The 20292-nt window shown below is 39.4% G+C and overlaps 1 protein-coding gene across 1 annotated transcript in view; it reads right to left on the bottom strand.

Moving 5' to 3' along the window:
• Positions 1 to 20292, bottom strand: part of IPO5 (importin 5) — a 35145-nt gene that overhangs the window by 11807 nt on the left and 3046 nt on the right. The window contains exons 2-18 of the mRNA XM_035115138.3: positions 19083 to 19163; positions 16927 to 17119; positions 16257 to 16359; positions 15778 to 15874; positions 14183 to 14287; positions 13595 to 13717; positions 13382 to 13502; positions 12457 to 12544; positions 7420 to 7526; positions 6301 to 6425; positions 6131 to 6220; positions 5877 to 6050; positions 5545 to 5763; positions 3187 to 3270; positions 1989 to 2121; positions 1788 to 1909; positions 847 to 943 (exon numbers count right to left, since the gene is read on the bottom strand). Coding sequence (XP_034971029.1) covers positions 847 to 943; positions 1788 to 1909; positions 1989 to 2121; positions 3187 to 3270; positions 5545 to 5763; positions 5877 to 6050; positions 6131 to 6220; positions 6301 to 6425; positions 7420 to 7526; positions 12457 to 12544; positions 13382 to 13502; positions 13595 to 13717; positions 14183 to 14287; positions 15778 to 15874; positions 16257 to 16359; positions 16927 to 17119; positions 19083 to 19163 — 2062 coding nt within the window. The remainder of the gene's footprint in view (positions 1 to 846; positions 944 to 1787; positions 1910 to 1988; positions 2122 to 3186; positions 3271 to 5544; positions 5764 to 5876; positions 6051 to 6130; positions 6221 to 6300; positions 6426 to 7419; positions 7527 to 12456; positions 12545 to 13381; positions 13503 to 13594; positions 13718 to 14182; positions 14288 to 15777; positions 15875 to 16256; positions 16360 to 16926; positions 17120 to 19082; positions 19164 to 20292) is intronic.

The following is a 20292-nucleotide window of genomic DNA, read 5'->3' as shown; positions in this document are numbered from 1 at the left end:
GGGGTTGGATAACCCCCTCCCCTTGAGGACCACAACCCTTTTGGTGAAATTTGTTTGGACTGCATGTCAACACTGGGCGAGACTTTGAACTGCTGACTCACACACTCCCTCTCTCTTACATAAAATCCCTTCTTCCCGGCCTAAACAATTAGGATTAAAAATCAGTTTCCACCAGCACAAGCTGTTTTTGAGCCCAACTAGTATATGTGGAGAGGAATTTGTGTGTGTTACAGTGCATGGAGAAAGGAGATTTAACTCTTCCTTTCTCAGCTGTGAAGCTCCCCCCTTAAAATCATCCCCATGTGGCAATCAGGCTTACAAAAGTTCCCACTGGTGGCATTAATGGAAGTACGGTAGTTATTTTGGAGGCTGTGGGCTGGATGGGGAGATGCTATAGGTCACATTCAGCTTGTAAGCTGGAGATTCCCCATCCCTAAATATGGAAAGCAAGGCAGAATTATGCACATTTGCCACGGAAAAGCCTTAAAGAAGAGGGGTACCATTCCAACAGCCCTTTAAGATTCTTAATATGCTGATTCTGTAGGAGTTCTATCCTGCCTCAATGACAAGATCTTGCAGCCCTTCCAAATAGCTTACAGCAGTGGTTCCCAACTGGTAGTCCATGGATATGGGGGGGGGGGGGCGTAGCACCATTCACGTTACAAAACCTACCACAGAGATATCAAAATTTTTGGCTTGGCTTTTGAAAAGCAGGGGGGTTCCAGTACTTAGCAAACTGGGAACCGCTGGTTTACAGGATGACATCAAAGTACTTGTGAACATTTTGCAGGTTATAATATTAAAACTTCACAAGGCATTTACAGACACATTCTTGTAAAAGGATATCATCATGGAAATAGAATTTTAACAAAGGAACCATCAGTTTTACAACTTGCTCTGTGTACTCCACAAATCCTTCTTTCAGCTCTTTGGCATAGCAAACCTAAAACAAAAAAATGTAAGCATTTTAGAAAAGGAATAAAAAAAGGTAAAGGTCCCCTAACAGTTAAGTCCAGTCACGAACGACTCTGGGGTTGTGGCGCTTATCTCACTTTACTGGCCGAGCAGACGTTTGTCCGCAGACAGTTTTTCCGGGTCATGTGACCAGCATGACTAAGCTGCTACTGGCGAAACCAAAGGGGCGCACGGAAACACCGTTTGCTTTCCCACCGGAGCGGTACCTATTTATCTACTTGCACTTTGACGTGCTTTCGAACTGCTAGGTGGGCAGGAGCTGGGACTGAGCAACGGGGGCTCACCCCGTCGCAGGGATTCGAACCGCCGACCTTCCGATTGGCAAGCCCAAGGCTCAGTGGTTTAGACCACAGTGCCAACTGTGTCGCACGGAATACTGTTGCACAATTATTAAATGAGCATCAGGTATAACAAGAAACAACTAAGCAAACAGGAAAACTACACCTACAAAGATAAAAGAAAATGGGAATGATTAATTCATTCCTACACACCTTTGACTTTACAGAAAAATTAAATCTTTTGACAGCAATAACAATCCGCAAGTGTTATCTAGTCTGTCTGTGCCTTCCTTCACTAAAGTTGATCCTACTTTATCTTCTCTGTTCCCAAGGGCAAATGCTCCCTTATCTTTAATAGTATGAAAGAGCCTACTGAGTCACCAGACTATTCTACCCTTCTGGCTGCACCCTCCTAAATTTTAATTGCCCATGAGCCAAATTCAGCTCCTGAGCTGCAGTCTACGCCAGCTTCAGGGCCTCCATACTGCTGAATACTGATTTCAGTTCAAATTGCGTAGTCAAAATAATACCCACCAGCATCTGGCACGCAGTTGCTTTTTCTTCAAGGCCTGCAGTCTTGATACCAAAACTCTGCTGGTCACCCAGATTTACAAATTCCCAGCCATCATCGTCACTCATGTTCTCCATATCTTGTGCTATCAAGAGAGAAAATGATTAGAAGAGCTGTGCCATTCCTTACAGCTAATTAAGAATGGAATAAGTCTCAGAACTTACTGTCAAGGAGAGCCACTTCAGGCTTAATTGATGCAGTTTTCATTAAAGGACCCATCACAACAGGGAGGTACTGTTGGAATTCCTTTCCAAGGATCTTGCACATTCTAGCCCATGCAGAAATCATATACGATATCTGAAAATTAATATCCATTGTTTACTTTCCCCCTTGAAATAATACTTTCTCAAAAGTTGCATTACTCCCTGTGCTGAGCAAAAATCAAACCCATCTTAAAAATTAAGCCGTACAGATCCTTCACATTGATGTTAGGAATTATTTTCAACAGGCAACAGCTGAGCAGTAATCCTTAGCATTTCAAAATTGTAGTTTTGAAGGTTTCTAGTGGGAGCATTCTAAGTCCCCATACTGTAGATAGGGCTGAGGCTGAAAAAGAATAGCTTGTCCAAGGCCATCTAGTACCTTCATGGGCAGAGGTATGATGAGAAGGGAACATTTCATCTCGGTAGTCAAAAGTCACTCTTCCATTAGGTAAGAAAAACTGCAATCAGCTGGAGCCACAACACTCAGCAGGAAATAAAAAAGTCAAAACTTTTGACTCCAGTCAAAAGTGGTTTCTGAATACTGCATTGATAAAGATGTAAGGAAAGTACCACGGAACTGCGCCACACCAGTGTTACAGACAAAGCACATTCCTTATCTGGCTTCCCCAGTGAATCCTATTTTCCGTATACAGACTGTCCCTATAGGCAAGGAAAGTGACTATAGGAAAAAATTACTCCAGAGAGCAGTGGGACAAGTGCAGAATGCAGAAGCTACTGAAGACTGGAACTCACCAATCACCCAGTACAATGATGAATGGGGTTGGAGAAAGGTCTCAGATTTTTTTTCCATCTCATCTCCGCTCTGTCTATCACACAATGAGCCTTTAGCTAGTTTGGTATAAAGCTAGCATTAGTTCCGCAGCTTTTCCCTTCTCCAAATACTTCAAATACAACCAACTGGAAAAAGGCAGATTTGGGCCACTTATGTACAGTGAAATCTTGAAGCAAGCTAAAACTAAAACAAGTCACATTGCCACAGAAACTTTTTAATCTACAGATCCTATTAAAAATGCATGCGGTAACAGAAATTTTGGCCAAAGTATGGATCAGCTTTCTAAACAGCCACCGCCCTGACAACAGGCATGAGATACTCCAGTGATAAGGTGCTTTCAAAGGTAAAAGTAATGCTTTGACATACCTGAGGGTCGTCATCTTCCAAGTCATTGAAGTCAGTCTGTGTTTTCAGCAAAAGCTGCATCACATCTGATGCATCCTGCATGAACTATAAATAGGAAGAACCAAGAAATCATGTCAGGGCAGCTAAATAGTTATTTTCTAAGTAAAACACTTAATACGTTTGAAATGAGTAAACTGGTTTCAGCCAAGGAATGCAAGAACACTGCAATGAAGTTATGAACATTTGAAGTGACATCGAAAGCAGTGAAACCAAGTGCACTCAGATGCTACTTGCTGCTAACTTATACAGTGGTACCTCTACTTACGAATTTAATGCGTTCCAAACACACATTTGTAAGTCGAATCCCATAGGAATGCATTGGGAGAAAAAAATTGTAAGTAGAAGCAACCCTATCTAAAAATTCGTAGGTAGAAAAAATCCTATCTAAACCGCATCCAAGATGGCGGACGGAGCTCCATTTGTAAGTAGAAACATTCGTAAGTAGAGGTACCACTGTATAGTTATTCAAAATTTCAGAAAAGAACTGGAGAGCCAGATGGAAACAGAGTTATGTAATCCAAACACCTGCGCAAATGCAACAGTTGCCACACCAAAGCAGCCTGAATGGATTACATTTCAAGACAATACAGTAGTTTCTTGTAAGAGACCAGAAAGGATATGAGAGCACCACAGTAGTGTTGCAAATAAACATGGGTTCACCATCCATACTGAACTGGAGAGTCCAGATCAGCTACTGAAATCTGATACCACAGGATCTATCTAGTTGGCCTCTAAGAACCTACTTCATTTAGAATGCCAGCTTTAGATTAGTCATTTATGTTATCTTAAAAACCCTGGAAATTCCAGGAGAAAATGTGAGTTCATGAGTTATTACAGAGATAGCCTACTACATATTGAAATACAGCAGAGAACAAGGTTCTAACAGAAAATCATAAACCAAATTTATTTTCAGTTTCTTTGTTGAACCAAAGGTGAACTGTTACAGAAGCTCTGCTAATGCCATCTTGGTAGTCAAGATAACTCTACAATTAATTGGTACGCTAGTTGTTGAAGCAATGAGCTCATATATGCTTATATTCACTTGCTTTGATATAAACTAATTGGCTTGCTTTGATGATACCCTTATCGGTGGGCTTGGGGTCCTGGACTCTAGGCCCAAAAAGGTGAACTATCTGTAATAGTTGGGTATTTGCCACCTATGCCCTCATCCGGGCAGGGGGAGCAATGGGAGGTCCTGGGCAGCATGATGCATGTTGTTTTGTTTATAAAGTATGTGGGCACTTTTGCTTAGGTGTGAACAAGTCATCTCCTTGTTGTGGACTCCGTCCCATGTCTGCAAAGGCTAGGAGAACTGGCAGGCTGATTAGCTGTAAGTCTATACCTTTCTTAATAAAGAATTAGAACTGGTCATTCAGATGTCTTGGGCAGCGCTGCCTCCTGACACCAGTGTTGCTGCTGCTCGCTAGGATAGGGGCGAGATTTTGGGCTGAAAAGGCACATAGCGAGAGCTATCAGTGCACCCACGCAGCCCTTATTCTGATGCATGGCAGTGATGCCAGTTTTGGGAGTGTGGCTTCACAGCACTGCCTCACCATGCCAGCTGCTCCTGGCTTGAATACAATACTGTTCACTACACAATGAAAGAGCCAGAGGATGACTTGGGCTCATGGAATCACTCCCTCCCCACTCCTGCTGTGTGACTGAGGACGAAATTGGGAGCTTTTGCATCTTTTCAGTTAACCGTGGTTTGTTGCATCAACTATCAGCGGCTAACACCAACTTTGGGCAGTTTAAAACAAGACAACTTCAAACCATAGTTTCTGAAGCTGGCTTTCTGAAATAACATTGTTTTGAGCACATGCACTGGTTTACACTACATGGGAAACTGTGGTTACACAAAAAATAGATCAAAAGCTTCAAGAGCCTTCTCCTAGCTATGTGGGAGGAGAAGAGGGGAGCATGTGAGCTTCGGGCTGACTGAGGCTTGATTATGTTGCACTAAGACAGGGGTACAAAACCTTTGGAGGGCTGGAGGTCACAATACACAACTGAAAAACTAGGAGGGCGCCACTACCGAGAATGCCCTCTGCCTGGTTCCCTGTAACTACTAGCAGTAGTATTGTCAGCATACCTTAATAACACAAGAGCTTGCTACATCAGATCAATGGCCCATAGAGTACAGTATCCTGTTCTCACAATAACAAACCAGATGCCTATGGGAAGCCCAAAAGCAGTATCTGACTACAACAGAACTCTACCCCCTTGTGATTCCCAGCTGCTGGTATTCTGGATGTATTTGCGCACACAAAGCTATCTCTCATGAAAACACAGGTGCTTATTTAATTCTTATCAACTTACCTTTTCTTTACCTACTGCAAGGCCAATTAAGCTGATGCATTCTATGGTTTTCCCTCTCAAGAGTCTAAGTTCCTTCTGCACAGCATTCTCAACAATGTGTTTAAGAGAAGGCATAAATAAATCATAGTATGGAACAAACTTTTCTTCTGCTGTATCAGCAACTGATGCAATGGACGTAACGACCTGTTCCAGAACCAACTTAGTGCCTTTTTCAATCAGCTGTTGGGAGAAAAAAATTATTTGTTTTTTTTAAAAAACTTCATGAAATCTCAAAGCAGGATTTTAGTCAAACCAATTCTGCTTTCAAATCATCCTCCAGTTGATTGTCTTACCTCCTGCAATTTTAATACCATAGTGGAATGAAGATGCTTCACTAAGTTATCTAAGTAAGGAATAAGCAGTGATTTGGGACAGTCTTCAGTAAAGTTGATCAGAGCAGCAGCTGCATGAGCCTGAACTCGCTGATTGCCTTGGTCTTCCATGGTCTGCAGAAGAGCTGCAATTACCTACAACACAGATGGCTACTGTGAGTGAATTGTCTCAGAATGAATTTGGTTGATATTGAATTACATAGCTTTCTACTTGCCTTCTCATGGAATTTTTTCTGGAAGCCTGGTGCAAAGTCTGTAGCCATCTGACCAATTGCATTGCAAGCTGCATACCTTACTCTTGGGTGCTGAAATATTTAGCTTTGATTAATAAATTCATAAAAGAAGCAAATGCAAACTTTGAAGAAGCCAAGTGCTTTAAACTTACAGGGTCCTGAAGAAAAAGCAAAACCAGGTTAACTATTTCATTGAGAATCCCCTCCATCTGTTGGTGACAGCCTTCGCCAATAGCTGAGAGAGCCATCAAGCCAGCATGTCTACACTTCCAGTCAGCTGCATTGAAAGATATTGAATAGAAGCAATATTGTTTAGTAAAAAGCATACAAAAACTAGGAATATATTTTTACACATAACATGAATCTCTTCGAGAAAATTTCAGTGGCTCTCTCTCTCTTATTCTAAGCTGTGAATACAACCTTCATCCTTTTCTCCCTCAAGCTGCACATTGTGGTTTGAGATCCTGGTTAGTAAGCTGATATTAAGGAGCCAAGGCCTGCCATATCAAAAGCCACAAGCAATGTGAATTGGGAAAGGGGAGCACATGCTTCCTCCAGTCGTTTAAAAACAGATTTTCCCTTCCAGAGGAAAAATACTCCGCTTTTAGCAGTATTTTCCCCTCCACAGATTTCAAAGTATATTCCTATAAACAAAGATCAGCTGTTATAGCAACTTCCACTGGACTTTGAAAGCTGTCAATCACATGTCATAATTAAGACATCAGGTAAGAGATTGGTGGTCTTGCCCACATGCTGAATGTTAGCTCACAGGAGCCGGGAAAAGTATGGATTTGACTCGGTCTAGTTCTCCACACCTGCATTACAGCAAAGGTTAGAATGTAAGGCAGGCTGATGTAATCCTACTACCCATTTATTTGTTTGGACAAATAAGGAGAATGACACATTGATGCTCCTGTTCACATACTTGGGACACTCCTTGAATTGGAGGAAGGGTTTACAGTCACAATAAAGAACAATCTTGGATTGCAGAACAGAATCAATCCTGATGAATCTGTTCCCAGAACCTTTAAATATTAGGAAAAATTAATAGCTCTCTCCTCCTACAAGCAATAACTGCACAAGAAGCTCCTACTAAAGATCACTCAGAACTGTTGCTGAAAGAACAAATTGCACCTTGCCACTGGCTTCAAAGTTACTTAAGCCTGTCTCTGATGAAATTTTTCACTTGTTTTAACAGCTCAGCACCAGAAGCATTACCACTGATTAGAATGTTGTAACATCTGCCTTGAGTCCAAAATTAAATTACTTACGATTCTGAAGCATTTGCATAATATGTTCTTTTATCATAGGCAGAACAAGTTTTCCACCAAGGCCACAAGCCATTCTGTCCAACGCACTCTCACCAGCAACAGCATTGCTAAAGTAAGTTTGTAAAAAAATAAAAACATGTAGGTCAAAATTTAGGAAAATAGCCAATGCATTGCATCCAACTAAATCATACTCAAAGCAGACCCTATGAAATCAATGGGCTTGCAATTTAGTCTATGATGATGGCTAGAATGCCTCAACTTGAAAACGGCGTCGGTCCAGTATACCTGAAGGAGCGTCTCTACCCATCATTCTGCCCGGACACTGAGGTCCAGTGCCAAGGGTCTTCTGGCGGTTCCCTAGTTCCGAGAAGCCAAGGGAACCAGGCAAAGGGCCTTCTCAGTAGTGGCACCCACCCTGTGGAACGCCCTCCCACCAGATGTCAAAGAGGAAAAAAACTACCAGACCTTTAGAAGACACCTGAAGACAGCCCTGTTAAAGGAAGCTTTCAATGTTTGACGGACTATTGTATTTTAATATTTTGTTGGAAGCCGCCCAGATGGGCGGGGTATAAATAAATTATTATTATTATTATTAAGTATTATATTGTTATTATTATTTGCACACAAAAATGCAATATGGATTCTTGGCAATCTGGCCAAAAGTAAAATCAGCCTGTTAAGTTCATTGAAAACCTTTTATGGGAGATCTTGGCATTACCTGAATATTATCAACTTGGTACAGATCGGGCTCAACAGATATCATCCCTCTCTTTACGGGTTAAAGATAAACTTTGCCAACTTATTGATTATTATTTTTTGACATTTTAAGTTAAAAGCATTTCTGCTGCAATGTGCCAGAAAGGGGGAACTTTGGTGTGGAATGAAACAGCATATTATGCTATTTGCAGATTGCACAAGAGACTCTAATCCAGGCATCCCCAAACTGCAGCCCTCCAGATGTTTTGGCCTACAACTCCCATGATCCCTAACAGGTCCAGTGGTTGGGGAAGATGGGAATTGTAGTCCAAAACATCTGGAGGGCCGAAGTTTGGGGATGCCTGCTCTAATCAACAGAGATTTTTAATGAAGCATGGTACTGTAATAGGAAATTATCTACTTGGTAAATTTCCCTGCTACTTTTTGCTTTTGTATAAGTGATCAGCAACATTCATTTTTCATCCCAGTACAAGCAGAGAAACAACACATCCTTGGAATAAATCCAACACTGGATGTAGAGTGAAATGTTCCAGTGCTTCAAGGCCTTCTCTTCTGCTATCTCTGCTGGACTGGAGATACTAATTTGAAGTGACTACGGCTTATCTTCATTGCGAAGGCATACATGGCATTAAATCGTGATGTGACTGAGGACGTTCCTCCAGCTTAGAACGGTGACCTTTTTATTATGCTCTTACAGATTGTTACGTATTAGTAATGTTTGTATTCCTTTAAAAGAAATTGATACTTTATTATGAAGTTAAAATAACAATGAAATAAAATACATAAATAAATAAGATAAAAAATTGGGTAAACAAAGGAAAGGTTCACTGCCATTATCTCAAAACAAAGTATATTCTCAAGAGACTACAGAATGAATTAGATGCTACAACAGAAACCGACCTGATACAGATAAAATACAGAACAAATGTTAGGAATACCAAATAAAGCCATATCTCCTCAGGACTTCCATCACTCTGATTGGCCTGTTATATGAGCAGCAAATGCCTGCCAAATGGAGGCAAATGCATAGGTTAAGCTGCACCCCGATATACCCTTAATTTAGGAGTCAGTTTCTCAGAAATAAGAACAAGCATTACTTTATTGAACCAATATTTAAAGAAAAACCTAAGGACTCCTTCCACCAGCAGCCCTATGGTCAAACAAGCACTGACTAACAGCAAAATTGTAAGTGGTTTGCATATTACATCTGTAGTCAACCCATACTTTTATTGCAGTATTGGATTCCAGTGTGTTCTGTTTTTGTGTGTGAAAAATCTAAGGAGACAATGGGATGGGAGGCAGGGAATGAGGTATGCTATTATCAAATATGAAAGCTGTAGTGGGGTTTTTTGTCCTCCCTTCTCTTGGTTTTTAAATATGCATTTTTCTTCTCCCCCCCTTTTTGATTGGCCTTGCAAGTTTTCACAGACGGTGCTATCTCAACATTTACACAAATTGCCTGTTTAATCTGTTTGCTCAGCATGGATACATACTATAGATATTTACATTATAAGGATCTTGTGGTTTCTACACTGTAGTATAGATGCCTGGAAAGTGTCCTCCTAGCTTATCAACAAATACACTGTCTTTGTGATTTATATGGATTTTTAGTAGTGTTATATGCCTGAGCATTAGGAGATTTTACAGGTGTTGTGGTGGGGAAGAGTAATAAGTATTCCAAACATATTGGTGACAAATGTAATACTAGTAATGTAACCATCATATGACATTAAATTTTGCACATGGAATGTGAAGGACTTAGGTTATCCTAAAAAAAGAGAACAGGTGCCCTCTAAACTCAAAAAACTTATCTTGTGGTTTATGGCACTGTGTGCTAGTGGCCGTTTTAAGAATTCTCAGGATGTGGCTAATCTATAGCACATAAAATTTTAGCAGCTAAAGAGACATAACATACATTGTCTTGTCAGTTACAATTTGACCCATATACACGTGACAAATTATGGGGTAATTCAAATTTTAAGATAGTGGCAGTCTTTTTTGTAGAAGAAATAGGTTGACTGAGGAATTTATACAGCTGAAAGCTTCAATTGGGAGAATTTTTGTCATTTTCTATACTTTGGTTTATATATCATTTATTGGCGAGTGCTGAACAACAATATCTTTAATTACAACACCTGTTGGTGTCTATTTATAAACCAACTGCTTTGAGTACTTTGGCACCTCCTAAATTGTTGGAAGGAATTACTGGATCTTCTCAGAAAGTTAAATCCACAACTACTATTTATAGTTGCTTATTGGACCTTTGTAAAGTAGATGCTCAGAAACTTTGGAGTCTCAGTCTAACCTACACCACAGGGTCGTTGCTGGGATAATATGGGGAGGGGGAGAAGATATGTGCCATTTTGACATCTTTGGAGGAAAAGTGGGATATAAAATGTAATGATATAAATAGATAAACAAAACCCAAACAATAGAAATTGCTTCAGAATCTATACAGAATGTTACTTTAGATTTATAACTGAGGTGGACGCAGAAAAAATGTTGTTTCAGGTATATTAGATTCCACAACATTTGTAGAGGAAGGCACTAATACAGCCAGATGCTGGAGGTGCAATGAAGAAAGACCTCAATGATATATTCTTTTTAGTCTAAAGCTGAATTTCATAAAAATTTTGTACTGGCAAAATCTTTGATAATCTGCAGGGTTTTTTTTTTACTTTTTTTACTGCAGATGCTGTATTTTTAAACTATATTCCTATAGTATGCACATTAACAGCAGGATAAGTGTGAGCACTTATTGTTTTCAAGAGACATACACCTTGATCCTGGAAGGATAAATGCTCATTGTCCATTGTGCAACAGTCTGAGAACTTACAAGGCCCTTGCTACATTTGAACCTATTTTTAATCAATGCCAATTTCATGCAGATAGCTATTTGAACATCTGGAGGGTTTATATTGAGTTATGTTTCATTTTAGAGGGAAGTACTAATTAATGGCCTTTGAATACTGACAGTGTATTGTTAGTGCATTATTTTTCTGTCCTTCAAAAAATCTTTCTTTTCTTTGTTACACAAGACACTTAAAACAAAAGTTGGGCCCTTTAATAGGAGATCAAACACAGTCCATGTCTTACTGTTTGCACAGACTGCTGTAGTCATAAAGTACGGTAACCATTCCTAGGAAGTATCTTTTATTCAGTTTCCTGCTCCTATACAAATTCTAAATGGTTGAAATCTCAACATAAAATTACACTTACAGTCTTTAAGTAAGCTCAAGTAAATACCGTGTTTCTCATATTATAAGACACGTCTTATATTTCTTTTTTCCTCAAAAAAACACACTATGGCTTATTTTCAAGGGATGTCTTATTTTTTCCCTCCTCCTCCTGCCGCGGCCGGCATTGCTGCTGCGCCTATCACTATGTCTTATTTTCGGGGTATGGCTTATATTCCTTGAATGCTTTAAAATCCTGCTATGGCTTATTTTATGGGTATGTCTTAAAATATGAGAAACAGGGTATGCTACTTATTTTTGGTTTCTGGCATACATATAATTTACTAAGTAGCTGCCAAGAAAGCAAAAGATATGTTCTAAATATAGCAGAGTGCTCCTGGCACGTTGTAAACTATACTTTAATGACTATATCAATAAATGTGAATAAATCACTTAAATAAAAAGCTGATGTACAAATCGGAAACATGAAACAGATTCCTAATATGCATCAACACACCGATCTATCTTATTGTATTCTGAGAGTTATCCCTTTACAACTAAATTCTATGCTTCTGAAAACTCTGATTTCAATAAAAGGAATGATTGAGAAGGACCATGCTTGACTCTAGAAATCACATAAGAAATGATTTTTATAGAAGCATCTAGTAAGAGAGACTGATTACTCTTATAAGATGTAATCAACATTGCCTTGGAGTTAAGAACAGCATGAAACTGGGGCTTTTGTTCCCCACTCCACTACGGCTCCTACAGGATATGAGATCTTCTCTACAGACAGGTAGGAGAATTCTTCCTCAGTACTTGCTCTCAGCAAAGTCTGTTTTGTAAGAAAGGATTCTCTTTTGCAAAAATCTGGGGTTTTTAAGGTGGGAAAAGTTAAGCACCATTATTATCTTACCCACATGAACTTAAGAGCTAATTATGTATCACGTTAGCTCCCATTTGAATACCTTTGCATGAAGGTGACATTTAAAACCTGGCAGCTCAACGTGGGGATGTTGCATACACAGGTAATGGTATGCAAGCCAGTAATAGGTACCAAAGAAAAGCTTGCAATGAAAGGGAGCCTTTGAGAATGGCAAACCATATGATTTTTTTCTCTTTTAAAAAAAAACAACTTGTTTACCTGTCAAAGTCATCGTCTTCTAACTCATCAGAATTTGCCCAGTCTTCATCTTCTTCTAGGTCAACCATCATTGTTAACATCTGAGGAACTAAAGAAATTAACATTGCTCAATCTACAGAAAAAGGTCTAACAGAGATCTGACTGCTAATAAACAGCCACCTCACATCCCAGTAGAATTCATGAAGCAATGTGGCACTTGTCCATATTTCACTCTGCCACATCACGTACCAACAGAGTAATTTTGGATTGTGAGGCACCAGTTCCGAATTATATCTTTGCAATTGCCCCACAGGGAAGGATTATTATAGCACATGCTTTGCGTGCAGAAGGGGACAAGCCAAATCCCTGGCATTTCTACCTAAAAATGGTTGCAAGGTAGGAAGTGGGCTAGATGGACCATTGAACTGACTCAATATAAACTAGCTTAATATATTATTATTATTATTAGTATTATTATTTAAATTTGTATACCACCCTATACCAGCAGATCTCAGGGAAATTCACAACATAAAACAACAATACAAAAATACAAAACACATAATAAAAACAAAATCAAGAACAACCTATTCAGCCGCTCTTGGGTCACCAAAAATCAGCTCACAGGCAGCACTGAGAGTATCTTCTTAATAAGCATGTGGTGCCCATATTAATAAAGTTAATGAGTGTTTTATTTTTGCTTCATGCTGGCCCTATTTTAGATTCAACAGTCAGGGCTGCATACTTGAGAGAGTCTTATAAAAAAGGCAAAACACCGTTCTTCTGGTTGTTTGGGGGAGCAGACTAGAGTAGATCAGTAGGATTTTGGCTTCTAAAAAACAGCTCTGTGCCTACTGTGTCTTTTACCTAATCTACAAACCTATGCCACATTAACTGTTTTAATTCTAACTGAGAGAAAAATATAATGAAAGACAATAAATTTACTTACTAGCTTGTGCAACAATATTGATATGCCTTCTAAGCATAGCAGCTGCAGTCTCAGATAATGTAACTATTACTTCAAGAGCCAGTTGACGTTGCATGTTGCTGAGATTAGTATCTGCACACAGCTGAAAATGAAAGATATTTAAGTATAGTACTAAAAATCAGGCCACCTATCTAATCAACCAAAGCATGAATTGGGACGGGACAGTCAACTTACCTTCAAACTGAGTTGCAATGTAGGTTCTAAGTGTGGCCGTAGATACTTTGGAACCGTATCTGCAATCTCTACAAGGGACTTCAGTACCGAATCATCATTTTGGTAACAGGAGTCATTTACTGCCTAAAAGAGAATTCAGTTAATACCTTTTCCACCTGTAATTCACATTTAAATCCAAGCACTGTGTTAGGAAGACACTATTCAGTGTCAGAAAAAAATGCTGATATGGCAATGGAGGATACACAGTCACATGAGGAACTTAATTCTTCTGTTCTCCTATACCACAGAATCCCAACTTCCCTGTTACAAAAATAAACGCTTATATTGTTTGGATATAGTAGCTGCCCTTGCACACATTCTGGTAAAACTCAAATTCAGGAAGCACGTAATCTGTATTTTAGGCATTTACAGTGTATTATTTATTAGGCTATGCCTTGTATTTAAACTTTTGCTACTGACACCTAGTGTACTTGATGCTCACAGTAGAATTCATGTATTATTGACATGGAAACAACAACACTCTTAAAATACAAGCCAGAGCCTATAGGAGGTAACATACTTCGGTCAACATGATGGATGAGTTTTTACCTGCAGGATTCCTGGAAGTAAGTCTGCAAAATGTTTTAGAAGAGGAAGATTTTGCTCATTAGCAAGAACAAATGCAGCCGCAGCCCTAGCCGATAGTGTCCTGATCTAGAAGGAATATAAAATATCAACATCAGTAACATAGTGTTCCTCAAACTTTTAAATTCATACTTGTACGTCAAAGGTACTCATATCTTTTGCACTCACACTCCCTCCCTCCTCACCAGATATTTATTTGTTCATGCCACAAAGATCCAATGCATAGTATTAGTACTAAAACTTTATGCTCAAAAAGCAAGACACCTTGTCCTCCTAAACAAGCAGTAAACTAGAAAACATCCTCAGAAGAAAGGATATGCTCATCCTGAGCTTCCTTCTTCTTACGTCAGGTTGAGATGATGCAGTTTTATGGGGACACTGTGACCTCACAAGTCCAATTATGTTGCACAAATGCAACTTATTTAGTGGCTATAATACACCAGCTTATTAGGTCAAAGGCCTGCCTGAATAAGAATGTACTTGCCTGTGGTGTAAGGCAATCAGAGAAGGGGCTGAACAGGTCCCCCAGAGACTAAGAGTAGCTTGTTAGAAAGGTTCTCTCTTTAGTTTTTGCAAAACAGGCTTCAGATGTTGGCAGGATAAAAAGAAGGGTCTCTCAGAAAGTTCTCATATGGGAAAATATGGTAATTAAGATAGTTTGGTCTCTAGCTGTGTAAGGGTTTGTAGGTCACAACCAGTACTCTGAATTGTGTCCAGAAACAATCATAGCCAATGAAGGTGTTATGAAGATGGGAGACACATGCTCCTTATAAGTGTCCCAAGTCACTCTGGCTACAGCATTCTGAACCAGTTTCCTAATGTTCTCCAAAGGCAGCCACATAAAAATAATGTTGCAGTACTATAAGATATAATTAAGAGGAAACCTAAGCATGTATCACCTTGGCCAGATCTGATACTTTGCTGAAGTTGGCACACTAGCATTAGCTGTGCAAAATAATTCTTGGCCATTGCAAAAACCTGAGCATCCAGGTTCAGGGCTGAGTTGGGAAAAATATCCAAGTCACAAATCCAACTTTTAAAGATAAGTGCATCTCTACCCAAAGCAGGCAAAATCTCTCTAATTTGATCAGGAACACTTCTGTTTTGCTGAAATTAAGCTTCCATTTGTTCTCTCTCATCTCACCCATTACCAGTGTTGGACACTAATTCAGACTTTGAACACAATCCTTGAATTTAGATGCAAATAAGAGACAGAGCTGGGCATCATCAGTACATTGTGACTCCCCAAAAACTCAGGTGTCCACATCCAATGGTTTCATGTAAGCATGAGACACAAGATGGGACCCCGAAGGGCTCCACAGTCCAACAACCAAGACAAGTACAAGAAAATGCCAGAACCACACTCCCAAGAACAAAAATTGCTGTAAAATAATGCTTCCAAGTTCCATCCCAACCAGGTAGTTTATCCTTCTGCAATGATATCAACTGTTCAACAAAGGCGGCATGTTTTCATTTCAGGCATTTGCTTTTTTAGAGTAGAAAACATTCCAAGATTAACGAAGTTTTTCAGACAAAAGAGTAAATGAGTTTTTAATTACCGTGGGATTCTCCTGATCCTGCATACATTGTACCAACATCCGTTTGATGACATCCAAATAATGCTGCTGTTGATTTCCAAAAATACCAGGAAAGTTCCTAAAGGGACAATACAAATGTGCATTTAAGCATCACTGAGGCCTTAAAAACTTTATCAGAGCACCACACATCAAACTGTCTGCCACAAAGTTCTTCTGAGTTAAGTCAGAGCTCTGATGCAAGATCTAAAGTTCATACTCAGCTCACACAGAGCAATGGTAAGGCCAGTTAAGTCTCACGGATGCCCCAAGTGAATTGGAACATGCACCAGAATACACTTAATAACTTCCCTGTGGATGATCACCCACCATTATTCAATTGCTTCTAGGAACCTTGCAACCCAGTCAGAAATCCATGTTTGAAAATGTGGTTCCTAACAGAAATGTTAAAACAACCTGACAATCTTGCATGACCATGCACTTGTCTGCAAATAATAGTATACCAGAAGATGTGCAGTGCAGCTTCGCGCAGTCCCACATTCTGAGAGCTGACAGAGTCAAACAAAAACTTCAGCCCTTCAGGCCATTGGTTATTGCCCTCCTCATCTAAAAGAGATAGAATACAAACATGAAGACATGAATTTTTGAAACCAAACGTCAACCAGAAATAATAATTTGTTTTATTCTCTTAAAGGGAAAAACTGCCAAAAGTCCATAGCATTTCCTTATAGGCTGTGAACTGTGAGGATATTATATTCTTGCATGGTTGCCAGGAGTATATTCTAAAGTCCCACAGTACTTGGAGGAGAGATGGGAAAGCTCAGGCATAGTGGAAGATTAGAGAAGATGCTAAACAGGCAGTTACTGTAATTGCACCCACACTCTAGAATAACCCACTTGCCTACTTCCTTCTCTTGATTTTTTTCTAGAAAGTAACAACATTTCTATTTAGGAAAACATCTATGAAAAGATGGTCAAACATGGTCATGTTTCTAGCCTATGATGATTCTGCTAGTTGTTCACCCTTTAAAATTATTATTAGTGCTTGTTTGATTTACTGTATCTTTCATTTAAGTTTACATTGCCTTTAAATGCTTTAAGACACAGCCAGCATCGCAGAAATACAAAATAATAATAATAATAATAATAATAATAATAATAATAATAATATACCTATTAGATTCCTGGCCAGTTCAGCTACGATATCACATATTTTTCTCCTCATACTGGATTGTGTTTCCAGCTGAATTATCAACAGCAATTCACTTTTGATAGCAGTTTGAACTTCAGGGGGTAATGTTGGATAAACTTCCTCAAAAGAAGCTGACAAAAGTCTTCGTAGAAGCACAGCAGCCATTTGTCTAGCCTATTAAGACAGATATACATTATATGAGGGAGAATTAATTTCAACACAATATATTCCACTTCTGTTCTTTGTTGTTATTTTCCTACATAGCATAAACAAAACACCTAGAAGCTGAGCCAAAGTGCTGACTCTGCCACACCTATTTTTGGCATCTTTAGTCACATAGCTATTTTTTCTCAACTATTTCATGTCACAGTTGGTATAAGAACTGAACTAGGTGACTGACTCTATGTTAGAAGAACTTTGAACTTAAAGAGGCATTTAGTAAATAGTTTCAGCAAATTAAATCAAATGTTTTCTACCACATTTATATGGAAACACCATTTTTGAAGTTAACTTAATGTTAACATGAAAGAATAAAGTGAATTGTGTACAGATTAGGCATATTGTATATTAAAGACTCTATTGAAATGTATTAATTCAAATGTTCCTTCAATTAAGTATTCATTCTTTCAAGCAAGTTATAACTGCAAACTCCAAACCAGAAAAAATTCCAGAATGAATTCCTCAGAAGGTGGTCAATGGGTGTATACTAGCCACAGTAATATGAATTACTGGTATCAGTTATTTCAGCTCAGATATTGACAGTTAATTAGTACAAGGCATTTGAATCAACATTGGTGGCATGTTCTACTTGAAATACTGTGATGACTGACATAGGACCACAGCAATTTGCCTTATATAAAGTCAGACCAAGTGCTTCATCTAGCTTAGCAACTCCCCTCCAGGGTTTCAGGCAGGATATTCACAGCCCGACCTGGAGATGTTGGGGATTGAACATGGGAACTTCTGCATGCAAAGCTGATGTTCTACTATTGAGTTACAGCCCTTCTGTAGGGAATAGAGAGACAGTGAACATGCAATCCTATCAAATGAGCAGCCACATTCTAGTGGACTAGTATGCTAAGGAAAACAGAAATAGAATGTGTGGAAGACTGAACCACTTCCATTTGTGTTGTGTGGGAACATCTATGGTAGTGTCAGGCAACACAGGCACTGTACAGATTTCTTGACGTATGTCAGATGCGATGGTTTTACCTGCATACATGCCAGATTACTCATTGTGATTTATTGCAATATTGATATATTTGATATATTTGGTCTTAATTTTGCACAGTATAGCAACACACATGCATCTTATACACATAATATCTTCAGTTGCCATGACTTACTGATTGCAAATGCTTCTACAACAATTGTTATGTTAATAAGTGAAATTAAAACCTAATGCACAAGTAATAATAGAAGATTTGGGCAGCAAATATGTTAAGGAGCAATGCAATAAGGAGTAGATTCCAAGACATTACGAGCCCAGAGGTGCATATTAGATAGGCTGCTTTCAAAAGCACCTATGAATGCCCCCTCAAACTATATGTTTAAGTTTCTTCTGAATGAAAAGCAAAATATAAGGTGCTTGGCAAAGGAAATGTAAAGGAAAAATTCATTAAACACACAACGGCTGGATTCTAACCTTGTTCTGTGGTTCATGCAGCCCAAAACCATGTCCCACACGGTTTCCACCCCCAGCTCATAAAACAGAATTTCAGAAGGCACCAGCAGTCAGAGGGAAAGGGAGAATGCTTAACTCATGTACAGAAGGGAATTTAGAATCCAAGCCAATGAGTCTATCAAACCATTGAAAAAACCAATGGTTTGCCACTAAAACGGGAACTGAATCTTCCAATCTATGGTGCAAAGACAGGAAGGAACTGTATGATGAAGCTTGCTTCTTCCAATAAAACTGAACTGCGGTTTAGCATTACTGCAGTAGTGTTTGCTACTGAGACAAATTTCCAATAATTCTTCTTTAACTTACTGACATTGCTAGTAATATATATCTTTTCAGATGCCTATTACAGCTGATAAGATTAAATACAATCCTAATTCATTTTACCACAACATGAAACAATGCTGCAATTATACTATTATAAATGTTTTGTAGGGATTACTTCTTAGAAAATACCTCTTCAGCAACCGTAGTATTTCTGACAGCTTGTAGAAGGAATGTAATTTTAGATTGGCCTGGTATGTTCTCGTATGTTTCCTACAAAAGAAAAGAGAATCATTAAAAACAAAAACCATGAGGCATTAGTTTGACCCTAAAATATGCTCTAATACAGGCATCCCCAGACTATGGCCCGGGGGCCGAACACAACCCGAAGGGCTCATTTATCCGGCCCGCCGCCCACTGCTGCCGCCCGCTCTTACCGGCGCGGCTGCCCACTTCCGGGTTGCAGAGCACCAGAAATAGCTTGCATGCATGCGCAAGTGTCCTTCCTGTCGCACTTCCGGGTGGGAAGAGGCCTGTGCGCATGCGCACAAGCTATTTCCAGTGCTCCTGCGACCCGGAAGTGCGCCAGAAATAGTGTGTGCGCACGCGTATGGGCGTGCGCGCCTCTGCCCTCCGGCCTGCCGCAGCATTGGCACTCCAGGCACCGGCCTGAAGTGCTGTAAGTTTGGGGACCCCTGTTCTAATAAGTTCAATTTTAAAATTTACTAGAAAGCATATCACAGAAGCACCTATGTTGAGATTAACTTACAATTTAAATAAGTTTGATTCACCTGTACTATTGAACAAAAATATAATTCTAAACTAAAACCTTGAAAGTTAACTTTATCATTTCCTTTAGAAAGCAAGAGTACCATATCTATCAACATCTCTAAAGAGCTTAGTGCTTGCTGTGTTCTTAACTCAGTTCTGCCAAATAGCGCTTGTTACTTTAGCCTATGAAGTACTGTTTATTATTCTATCTAGCTCTTTACTTTTTACTTTGATTTGCCCTGTGAGACAGTCAGTGCTTTCTGTTTTTAACATCAGCATGACTAAGAAATGGGATTTTGTGGGAACTGGAATTGGCTGGAATGAACAATTCCCAATATTCCTTGTTTCAGGTATTTAAGTATACAGTTAACTTGCAATTTGAATTATTGCACTTGATGGCAGGTCAACCGACATAGCATAAATTAAAAGCACACAAAGCGGAAAGCTTAAAAGTTCTTTTGGTGTGGAAAGAGCTTTTAAGCTCTCATGCTTGTTTACCGGCCTCAGGGAAGGTCTCAGATGGGCTCTGGATCTCGCTGGAGCTTCCCAGAGCCCATGCAAGACCCTCCCAGAGTCCAGTAAGGAAGGCTGACAAAGCCCACTTCTCACACTGGCTTCAAAAAGGTAGCGA

Source organism: Zootoca vivipara, chromosome 4 (assembly GCF_965207765.1).
Source record: "Zootoca vivipara chromosome 4, rZooViv2.hap1.1, whole genome shotgun sequence".
NCBI lineage: Eukaryota > Metazoa > Chordata > Lepidosauria > Squamata > Lacertidae > Zootoca > Zootoca vivipara.
This window is presented reverse-complemented; position numbering and strand designations above follow the sequence as displayed.